The sequence below is a fragment of the Schistocerca serialis genome, chromosome 6 (genome assembly GCF_023864345.2).
Source record: "Schistocerca serialis cubense isolate TAMUIC-IGC-003099 chromosome 6, iqSchSeri2.2, whole genome shotgun sequence".
NCBI classification, from domain to species: Eukaryota; Metazoa; Arthropoda; class Insecta; order Orthoptera; family Acrididae; genus Schistocerca; species Schistocerca serialis.
The window spans coordinates 481204580-481216782 of NC_064643.1; the positions used below are offsets into that span (position 1 = coordinate 481204580).

At 42.3% G+C, this 12203-nt stretch overlaps 1 protein-coding gene across 1 annotated transcript in view; it reads left to right on the top strand.

Moving 5' to 3' along the window:
- Positions 1 to 11983, top strand: part of LOC126484617 (mediator of RNA polymerase II transcription subunit 20) — a 602543-nt gene extending 590560 nt beyond the window's left edge. Inside the window, exon 5 of the mRNA XM_050108202.1 lies at positions 11794 to 11983. Coding sequence (XP_049964159.1) covers positions 11794 to 11886 — 93 coding nt within the window. The 3' untranslated portion in view covers positions 11887 to 11983. The remainder of the gene's footprint in view (positions 1 to 11793) is intronic.
- The last annotated feature ends 220 nt before the right edge of the window (positions 11984 to 12203 follow it).

Below are 12203 nucleotides of genomic sequence, written 5' to 3' on the forward strand. Positions count from 1 at the left end.
TCATAATCCGTAATTTAACATATATGTACTATATGGAATTAAGATTGTACTTATTGAATGGTCGCCTGATGATAAGTTGCGATACTTCATTTATTTTGTTACGGAATTAAGTTACAAATTCAAATAATAAACCATGGCTCCCATTTTTCTATGTCATGTCGAGAGGACGGAAATTACACGTCGTCATTCCCTCTGTACAGGGGTAATTTCTGAATTGCTTCACAATGATTTTTGTCTGACCTGCACTGTAAAGCTTTTCATGAGATGTTTTATAAATTTTCAGATAGTTTGCTCTGGTCAACCTCAGTTTCCTGTGCAAGCAAGAAAGCAGTAATACAGCATTGGTGTTTAAAATAAGCGTGAAAGCAGAAATGGGATTATAATGTTTACTGAAGGTACAGACGTATACCTGTAACAGCCTCTGAGTATAATTACGATGTCGATGTATTATAGGCTGTGAGTTATTAATCATGTAGGTAACTATTTAACTTCATCTTCATTGATCTAGTATTTTGCTTTATAGCTTTTGGATCACTGTTTTCCGTTTTCTTCCCCCATTGTCATCTTTTACCCTCATTGTCATCTTTTACATCTGTGATGCGACACTGCTTGACAGAATTGGCACTCTCGTTATACGTATCCTTAGTTAAGAGATACGTACTTCCTATTGTTCTTCTCGCTAGTAATGATCAGTGTGTCAAGTCTTACCTACTGTAAGTAAAGACTTACTGTTTTACATGTTCATGAACTTTAAAAATTGACATATTGCCAAATGGAAGAATGCGGCTTTCGTAAATGGTTAAACAATATTGTATGAAAATTGAAGGTGGAGAGGGGAAAAAAGGAAAGGAAAGGAGAGGAAGCACTGCTGTCAGCTGCTTCGAGACATTACACGTAGTCGACGGCGACGGGTGAAAATGTGTACCGGACCGGAATTCGAAACCCAGATCTCCTGCTTACAAGGCATGTGCGGCAACCACTGCCCCATCCGGGACACAGCGTTATCGCAACTGCACCGAGCATCTCGGATCGCCTCAAGGCCGATCCACACTCCCATCGAGCGCCAAGTATCTGCAGCCCCTGTCCATTTCCTCCATATTTGCTCTTCCGAGATTCCCACAGGAGGTCAGACGTAATTGCGCATCCGCACTGAAGAAGATGGATTCATTGCCCAGCTAGGCCTATCAAATTAAATGAATGTGTGGTGTCTGGTCTTTCGGACATGTTGCCCGGGTATTCATTTTGCCAATTTTGTATTAGGCATGGAAGCAAAAACTGAAATGTGTTTATAGCTAAGTATCGAAAAAAGTTTCGTTTCCATGTATTCGTGAAAACACCTTTGAAATTATGAAACAACCGTACAAAGCCATATGTACAGATAAGAATAGTATCCATATTAAGAAACATTAGCCAGGACAGTTTCTGTACGCTGGGTGCTGCTGCTTTGCATGTCTACAATGCGAATTTTGTAAACGAATCTTTGACGTCACGTGTTCATAGCTCTGTAGACGGCTGTCGTTTTCTCCTACGGCCGTTTGCGCTAAGCCGTTGATAGCTGTCAAATGTGCTGCCGGGTGTCAGGCATCTACTGTAGGAGTGTCTCAGTAGTAACGAATAAATGTATTATAGTTTCATGCATGATGCGCCCATTTTTCATGTATCTCAGCGTTTATGCTGTCATATCTCTTGAACTGTGTGTCGTACAGTCATGTATTCGTGTAGATACATTCAACGGAATATATGGATACAGTCAGCGAAATATGTTGTGAACAGAATTGGTAGCAAAGAAGTAATAAATTTAACGTCATGCATGATGCGGCAGTTTCTCACACAGCCAATTGTTTATGACGTCATATTTTCTGAACTATGGTAGGTAGGTAGTTATTACTCCCACAGCTATTGTTGACGGACAGTAAAAAACGTGTTTCAAGTGTGGTTGAAATCGGTCCAGAGGTTTAGGAGGAGATGGGAAAACACACACACGCACACACACACACACACACACACACACACACACACACACACACACACACACTCACTCACACAGAGAGAGAGAGAGAGAGAGAGAGAGAGAGAGAGAGAGATCCATTTCATAATGTGTGTTCTTGATTAGTTAAATATGTGTAACATACACATCACGGTTTCGGTACCTGCCATCTTCATATGTGATTAGACCACTAAAAAGCATAGTCATGATATGCAAGTTGCCTCAGGAGGAATGGTAAATATTCAGAGATTTGACAGGAATCATCATTCGAAGCAAAGAAGTGCAGTAAACATGGGGTCTAAAATGTCAAATGTCTATCTTCTGAGCTATGGGCACTTGTTCATCTTCGCTGCTGTGAAACACACCTCTGCGGAACAAGTGGTCGTAGCTCTTAAGGTACACATTTTAGACCTCATGTTTACTAGACGACTTTATCTTGTTTTGGTCCATACTACCTCGTACCGAAGTATGGAACGCAAACAGCTTCCAGTAGAAGAGATTTGTTTCACAGTATGGAGTGTGAATAATCGTTCATAGCTCTTACGGCACCGGTATGCAGTTTAGAGCCTATGCTTGCTAGATTTTTGCTTCGAATGTTCGTTTCTGTCATATCCTTGAATGCTGACCATTCTTCATGGGACACCCTTTATTACTCTAACAGTTAGGCACAATGAGCGTTATAAAGTGTAAAGTACGTCGTTGAATGATCATCACATCGTCACGTTCCGTAGTAACATTTAATTAACATTGACTTGTCCTTAATAATGGTGGCTAAGCAAAGTGGCTCTGGTTTAAATTAGTTCAAGAAATACAGCAACGAGCCACTTTCTGTATAACTTTATATGTTCCAAAAGGGATTTCGAGTTCTGGTCCATAAAGGACCTGTGGCCAGTAGGTGAAGCAAGGTTCACGCAGCCTGACTGCTGTCACGCACCTGTTCGACAGCCGGCGCTTGTGCGTGCCGTAGCCTGGAGCGGCTTAACGCATACAGACGTAGAGGCCAGCCAGTGAGGCTGTATTGGTAGACTGGGCCGTGCTTGCCGCGCAGATCCGATTTGCCGGCCATTACGGCACGTTTCGGATCTGCGCCGCGTCATGTTCTGCTCTGGCGCAGCTCAAGCCTCAGCGCGTCTCCGCTGTTGCTGCGCCCCATTATGCCCTGCCGATGTTCAGGATTACCGTAAAGCGGTGTGAGCAACCAAGGCGAAGTAACTATCCAGTCACACATACTCTTAGTATTTTATGGAAATGTTTCCTTTGACTGCTGTGCAATAGTCTGATTGTACAATAATGGGTCTTTCCCTCTATGTACACGCAATATGTTACATTTCTTTCTGCTGAGGCTCATCTGCCACTCACTGTACCAACTATCGATCTCTGCAGGTCTTCCCGCGCTTTGCTACAATTTTCTAGCGTCGCGACTTCTCTAAATACAACAGCACCATCCGCGAAAATCCACATGGAACTCCGATGTTCTCTACTACGTCTTTTATATACAGGATAATTCAGCTGCCCCAACCAGTGGGTTTTATGCGACCCGCAGCACCTTTTCGTTCTCTCGCTTGCTAAGCACAAACTGTTAGTTCTACAGATAAAAATTAACAAGAGCTTGTTGTACGAAATTTAATGTAGTTAAATTTTTTACTGAGATACGTTCTCGCTGGAGGCCTCAGTTTACGAGTTATACCAGAAAAACGCGTTTGAAGTTTGTTTTTCTTTAATAATTCGAAAACTACCACCTCGGGAGAAAATGTATTCCAGTGCAGAATTTAACTATGTTAAATTTCCTAGGAAAAGGGTCTTGTTAATTTTTTCTTTAACACTAACAGTCTGCATGTAGCGAGCGAGAGAATGTGAAAATCTTGCACGTGGCATTTGAATGCATTGCGGGTTGCGTAATACCCATCGTTAGGGACACCTGAATCACCGTATATGTTGTAAAAAGTAATGGATTTATAATACTCGCTTGGGGTATGCTCCAAGTCACTTTTACATCTGGAGACTTCTCTTTGTTGAGAATAACGTGTTATGTTCTGTTTGTTAAACACTCTTAGTCCAGTCACACAGTTGGTCTGATATTCCATACGCTCGTATGTTGTTCATTACGCGTCAGCACGGAACTGCATGGAGTGCCTTAAGGAAGTCAACGAACACGGAATCTACCTGGACGCCGGTATCTTCAGTCTTCTAGGTCTCATGTAGTACCAGTGCAAGCTGGATTTCACACGATCGTTGTTTCCAGAACCCATGTTGATTCCTAGAGAGGAGATTTTCGGCTCTGGAAATGCCATAACACACATGTTCTAAAATTCTACAGCTTACCAACATCAGAGATACATGCCTATAGTTTAGCGCATCTGTTCGACGATCCTTCTTGAAAACGGGAAAAGGGTGTGCTTTTTTACCATCATAAAGAACACTTTCTCTCCTCCAGTGACATACGACCCTGCATCGTTTAACATATTTTAATTATCTTCACACTCAAGTGAGTTGTGAATAATTTCTAATGAAGTCTGTTTTCATAGCTGTATTAATTACAGAGATATTAGCACCACCATCACTTTTTTCTAATGGAACCATAGTGATTTCTGCCGCTAGTATTGTAGTTCTAAGAGAGACGAAACCACGGCTTTTAACTTTTCAAAATTCTATTACTAGTTTCAGACTAATAACAGTACATAGAATTTAGGGTTTACCTGTTTTGAACAACAAGCAGACTGCTGTCTTATGCGGATGTTCGTGATTTCATACCCAAACAACGAAACACGTCCGTCGCGTCGGATAAGGTGGAAAAGGTATCTTGAACCACCGCTACACCGGTATAAAACAGCATAGAGGAAATGTAAGTTTCATGATGTCTGTGTGCCGGCCGCGGTGGCCGATCGGATCTAGGCTCTTTAATCCAGAACCGCGCGACTGCTACGGTCGCAGGTCCGAATCCTGCCTCGGGCATGGATGTGTGTGATGTCCTTAGGTTAGTTAGGTTTAAGTAGGTCTAAGTTCTAGGGGACTGATGACATCAGATGTTAAGTCCCATAGTGCTCAGAGCCATTTGAACCATTTGACGTCTTTGTCATTCACGAGTTTAGAGTGCTGGTTGCTTTAAAAACATAAGTATCCCTTACAAACCAGCGAATGTGGAAAGGTAAAGAGCTTAGTTGGATCACCCTATAGTTCTTGCCGGAATGTGTCTAGCTCCACTCCGCTTCAAAGCTCGTTAATTCCTATATTGCGGTGATCATAATATCGTCGGAAACCTTTTCACATGAATCACCTGAGTACAAATGGCAGTCCCGCCAACATCCTGCCCTTTTATATTTTGTATCCGCGGTACCACCACCATCTGTATCTGTGCATATCTCTATACCATGATTTTTGTAACGTCACTATAATTTGCACTTTCAACGTTTGCTAGTTACAAACGCGAGAAGCTTCTAAAAATTATCTTATGGAAAAAGATGACAATGTAAATACTGCTTGTGATCTGTTGCGTGAATGTAATAATGTACTGCATTATTGCACTGATTGACTGTTCTGTCGGTTATTGGTAGGATGTTTTATACATTATGAATGAAATACGCGCAACACTGATGTAATAGTCTACAATTTTTTGTTATTTGTTACACGAACCGGTTCTCGCCTATTACGCTATCAGGTACAAACGTAAGTGTGTGGTGGAGTGAAATGTTGTTGGATCAAATATTTCAAAGTAATGCATCTACAGATATTTACATTTCCAGAGATGAAAATTTTAATGTCAGAATTAGTAATAAAAGAAGACGGACTGTATTAGTGTAAAAGTTATGTAAAATTATTTAACTAAGATATAATATGTGACATGTTAACTAATGAATTATAGACAAATTACAACAGTTATACACAGCAGAAAATAGTTGAACTATAAACTTTGGTGATATATTCCAAAGATGTGGCTGAACAAAGAAGCCTTGTCTTTAATAGATCCTGAATTATAATCAGTAAGATATAATAATGGTATTAAGCAGGTTAGTGAAGCAGCTGTGATTATAGAAAGTACAATTTTATAACTCAACGAGAAAAATTAAAGTAACTAAAATAAAGGAAAATAAGGCACGTAAGAGGAGTAATTTGCAACAGGGCCTGGACGTGATTATGAGCAGTGTGTGCAGTAAGAAGTGCTAGTAAGGGAACTGTGTCTAGACACTCAGTACGAAAGTTGGGATGATGGACACGTGTTTATTAATTTCCAAAATTTCAAGATAGTTCATCTTCCTTCATTTGTGGATGTGATGTGATACTTTACGTTTCAATTTCTTTTAGCAGCTGGTCTCCAAAAATGAAGTTTCCGTTTCTAAGTATCCAACATATGTGGTGCTCCTTCAAGCGCGTAAATATTGTTCAAAATGGTTCAAATGGCTCTGAGCACTATGGGACTCAACATCTTAGGTCGTAAGTCCCTTAGAACTTAGAACTACTTAAACCTAACTAACCTAAGGACATCGCACACACCCATGCCCGAGGCAGGATTCGAACCTGCGACCGTAGCAGTCCCGCGGTTCCGGACTGCAGCGCCAGAATCGCTAGACCACCGCGGCCGGCGTAAATATTGTATATGAAGATAGTAACTGTTCTCGAAAGAACAGATACCATTGATGACCGTGCAGCTTCACTAGAATAAATGATAATTAATTGAAACTCTCAGCTGCCGACAGTTGTTATTGATATACCTCGATGGGAACAGCTGAAAAAGTGTGCCCCGACCGGGACCTCTTGCTTGCATGGCAGCCGGTCTATCCATCTGAGCCACCGAGGACACAGATGAATAGCACGACTGCAGGGAGTTATCCCTTGCACGCTTCCCTTGAGACCCACATTCGCAACTGTCTACAATCTATATACGTAATGTACCTAATAGATATATGCCCATTCACTCATTACTCGCTCACACTAAGGTGACTATTGACCTTCGTCTGTGCGAATGCGCACAGGTTGCCCGAACTCTTACGGGACACGGGTGTCCTTGGTGGCTCAGATGGATAGAGCGTCTGCCATATAAGCAGGAGATCCCTGGTTCAAGTTCCGGTCGGAGCACACATTTTCAGCTGTCCCCATCGAGGTATTTTAATAACACCTGTCGGCAGCTGAGGGTTTCAATTAATTATCATTTAGCGTACATATTGCCCTTTCAGACTGACCTGTACAGAATTTGCCACGCTTAAAAGTAATTTTATATATGAGTTCTTTTCCAAAGCTGGCGCACTGCCTTTACCATTGGCCAAAAGGTGTCCAACGGATGTTGTGCACATAAAATGTTTTTACATTGCTGGATTTAAGCTTAAATCCGTCTTGTTTATTCCTATTCTGGCATTAAAATGTTCATTTCTTGGATTAGACACACTCTGTAGATGCACTACTTTAAAATCTTCGATCCAACAAAATTTCTTTGTACCACATACTTATGTTTGTACCTGACGATGGGGTAACATGCGAAAACCTGTTCGTGTGACAAATAATAAATATTATTGAATATTACACCAGTGTTGTGTGTGTTACATTCATAATACTGCAATACTGAGCACCTCATAGAGCGTTGCTATTTTATGCAGTGTCGATTCCGTTACTAAGAGAATATAGAGGACGTGGGGCTATTCCTCTGCTTGGTAACGCTGCCAGGCATCTGTGAAGCACACTTTTATGAATTTTAATCGCCTGCGTTTCGAGCAAGTATCTTTAAACGGACTTGGTGTTTTCCTTTGGGTATCGCCGGTGTTCTGAAACATAGATGTTTAGTTTTCAGAACTTGTGGTGATACCGCGGTATCGCCTTTTCAAACACCCGCAGGCTCGCCTTCTTTTCGCCTGCCCGGCGGGAGTAAACTGATACACCGACTTCTAGAGTCGCTCCCCCGACGCCCTAATCGGCTCGCGCGCAGTAAACAAACTCGGCGGGCTGGACGTTCCGCGCAGATAAACAGTTGCGCCCCACCGCCGCCGCCGCTTCATGCTGCACTGCACCTCGCGTCGCCGCCTCGCTCCCAGAACCAGGTAATTACCCGTCCTGCGATAAGCTTCGCTCTCGGGCTCGCTGGCTGCTTCCTAGCGGCCTGCCGACGTGCCACTATCGATAATTTTCGCACGATGTCACTTCGGAAATCAATAAAGAGACGTACACCTAACCGTTATTAATAAGTTCCGAAAACGTGCTCCATCATCAGGTGGCTGTTTTCGCCTCGAGTTCAGCAGCATAGTTGCCAGTAAAGCAATTACTTCAAAATATAAAAAGAAATGAAATTCGTCTCTGCTAGTATTACGAGTAGAAACGACATCGCTGCTTTTTATCTGGACAACGCCTCTGGACTAGAAACGAAAACTGTTAACCGGTAACGCAACAAGGTCTTAGAAGCTCACCCTGATTAATAATGGATGATGTGTGTTTCTGAGTCAATCACTGAAGTAAAGGCTTTGAAATGACTTCTTATTAATAAATATACCAAAATTGTTCAAGTGGCTCTAAGCACTATGGGACTTAATATCTGAGGTCATCAGTCCCCTAGAACTTAGAACTACTTAAACCTAACTAACCTAAGAACATCACTCACATCCATGCCCGAGGCAGGATTCGAACCCGCGACCGTAGCAGCAGCGCAGTTCCAGACTGAAGCGCCTAGAACCCTTCGGTCACACCGGCCGGCTAAATATTACAATTTAATGGCTCGTTACGAAGTCGTGTAGTCTACTTTTAACTCGAGAAATATAGGCCTTCTTAAAATAATAACATGTGGTGCAGTTATAACACCTTTTTAAATCCCATATCGAAATCTGACAGAAAAACCAAGGATATTCTGGTCGTATGTACAGTACACCAGCGGCAGGATGCAATCAATAGCTTCACTGCACGATAACAATGGTGTTGTTATCAAAACAGCGGCACTAAAACAGAGCTGCTAAACTACCGAAATTCCTTCACCAAAGAAGACGGAGTAGATGTTTCACAATTCACATCAAGAACAATTGGAAACATGAGTACTTAAAAATAGGTAGCTTCCAAAAATAGGTAGCGAAGCAGCTTAAATCACTTAATAACGGCGAGGCCTCCAGTCCAGATTGTATACCACTCAGAAACCTTTCCGAGTACGCTGATACAATAGCTCCGTACTTACCCGTCATATACAACGGCTTATTCGTCGCAAGATCCGTACCTAAAACATGGGAAGTTGCACAAGTCACTGCAACACCCAAGAAAGGAAATAGGAGTAATCCGCTGAATTACAGACGCAGTTCACTAACGTCGATTTGCAGCAGGATCTTGGAACATTTACTGTGTTGGAACATTATGAATTACCTCGAAGGAAACGATTTATTTTCGAACAGCCAACATATCGTTCTTGTGAAACATAACCACCTTTTTATTCTCACCAAGTAACGAGTGGTATCATCAGTGGATGTCACATTGATTCCATATTTTTAGATTTCCAGAAGGCTTTTGACACCGTTCCTCACAAGCGACTTCTAATCAAATTGCATACCTGCGGAGTATCATCTCAGTTCTTCGACTGGATTCCTGATTTTCTGCCAGAAAGGCCAGAGTTCGTAATAATTGACGGAAAGTCATCGAGTGCAACAGAAGTAATATCTGGCGTTTCCCAAGGAAGTGTTAATAGGCCCTGTGCTGTTCCTGATCTACATAAGCGATTTTGGTGCAGTTTGGGAGGATTGTTGAGGTGACCTAAGAAGTGGTGACGGGCGCTGGCCACGTCTACCACTACCTGTCATGTTTAACTTGTGAGGCAGTGGGAAGGGGACGGTGGTCCTTCTGTGATTTGTGGCGCGCTGCCGATGTGTTGAATCGATCCTTTTTTGTACCCTGACAAAAGCGGCTACGAGAGGTCTACAGGAAAAATGTTGAGAGAGCTATTTCAGCACTGCCCTGCGAAGGTATGCATCTGCGTTGGGTTTACGTCAACACGAAAGCACAGCTGTGCCGACTGAAATGGCATAATTTTTCATGAACATTGCGACGATCAGACAGACACGTTATACGGCAGTTGCTAAAGCCATTGTAATGTGCCGCCATGATCAGCCACGTAATGCTACAATTTGCTAAACGAGAGGAATCACGTGAAATGACTTCTGGAAGTGTATGACAGCTTCGTCATGAATATAAACTCTTTACTCGACGTTCCTGGTGGGAGTCAAGAGCCACTACCCCACACTCGTCACCCACCCTTGCGGACGGCTAAGAGCTCCATCTTTCTTTTAAACTCCAAATATGTTCTGCTACATAACATCGTGCAGAGGAAAGGAGCCCACAGACTCTGACGAAGCTGCCCTCGACCAAACATGTAAGAGAGAGAACTTGCCTGGACCTGTATAATGTGGGAAACACCAGCGAGAGAAGATTTAATTTCCGAGTTGAACTTTGAGCCGTACTTGGTCAGCTCAGTTGGTAAGTGGATCAGGAGCGAAAGGCGAAGGTTCGAATCATAGTCCGGCATTTAGTTATAATGTGTCACGAAGTTTCAAGTTTGTACTGAGTACCAGAGTATTATCGATTGCAAGATCACTCAACAGCGAAGTAAATGTCGCGCGTATGCAGCAGTCATGTTTTCGAATTCCAAAGAAATCTCCCATACGACATAGTTCTCACTGTGGCGTTGGTAAAATAGTTGGTAAAGATATAATTCAAAATGTAAAGAAATCTAGTAGATTTGCAAATTTGATGATAGACATCTTCCAAGAAGACCAATTGTGTGATTTTCACAAACGCGACAACGTCTCAACGTATGCATAAATCGTCATTCTGAGCAACCGAAATAAAGTCGAGTTTTTACGCCACGGGATAAAGTGCAAGTATGACGTCGATTAATTTGTACAAATGCCAATGTGACATCAGTTTAAGAAAAGGGGAATGTAAGTGTTCTGACTTTTTGTCCATCTTGCAGCCAGATGCTTCCCCTCATTTTGTGGAAGAATGCCGCCAGATTGCTTCCCAAACAAGCTAGCGAGCCACGGCGTATCACCTTGGAACACATAAATGTTTGTAAGAAATAATTTCCTCAAATGTTAGTTGATAGAAGAGGGTCTCCTGCGCGACCACTTGGAAGGCCATATTGCACAGCGTTAGACTTTTCTATGGGGCCTATGTATCACCTGTGAAAGTAGTATTGTAAACGGTTTGCGGTGAAAGGGAATGGGACCAGCGGCTGTGGTCACTTCCATCATCCAGCAGGGCCATTTCCATGTGTGTCGCACTGCAAATGATGACCAAGTTGAAGGTTGTTTAAAGAAGACATAATAAATTACACTGATTCAGCTAGAATATGTAGTTACGAAGAAAACGAGTATTGTAGTCGTTTTCCTAAAGCCGTGTATGTTATCAGTGTGTGTGCTATTTATCTCTGACGTTTACTTTGTTTGGTTAGATAAATCACATGTCACTTTAGAGGACATTATGAACAATATTTGGAAATGATTCTGTGCTGTGCACAAGCCATAACTCCTCTTACCAAATAATTTATGTAGGCTGTAGAAGAAAACACTCTGAACTGATTCTGGTGTTCTGTGAGAGAAACATCGCCTTTCTTGCAGCGATTCCCGCATAAGTTTGCTGGGCTAGGCCTCCTGTTCATAGTAGTGTGTAAAGTAGGTGGTTATAACGCTAGTTGCAGACCTGTGGATTCCTTTGAAACAAGCGCTCTCTTTAAGTTTATGTGATTGTCGCTCTGTGACTGAGTTAGATGGGTCGCCTGCTGAGTGCGATGTTTAATACAGAATATAACACTGTCGATCACCCTGTACTGAGCAGCCGTGATTGCATTTCTGTTGCAGAACCGGATGAACGACATCTACCAGCCGACTGACACCACCCACCAGTATCTGGAGCAGTTCGCCGCCTACCGCAAGACTGCCAGCGTCTTGTAGCCGCCTTTCGCTTCAGTACAGTATTTTCAGTCTACTGTCACTTTAAGATTAATCATTGTGCCAAGGAGTAAAGCAAAATAAAAGCAGGCACCCGAGAAAAAAACTGTGTTCTTTTCTTTCAATTTTCAGAAAGTTCCTGTCCTCAGCAATGTTTTTAGTTATTTCCTTCACCACACTGTTCGCATCCGTAGAAGGAAATTTTATTTTCTACGTGTTACCAGAAATCCAGGAATAAACATGGACCGACCACTGTTTCAGATCCATTGAGATTTTTAATGAATGACGAATGTTATTGGTAAAGCGGTTACGATTCACAA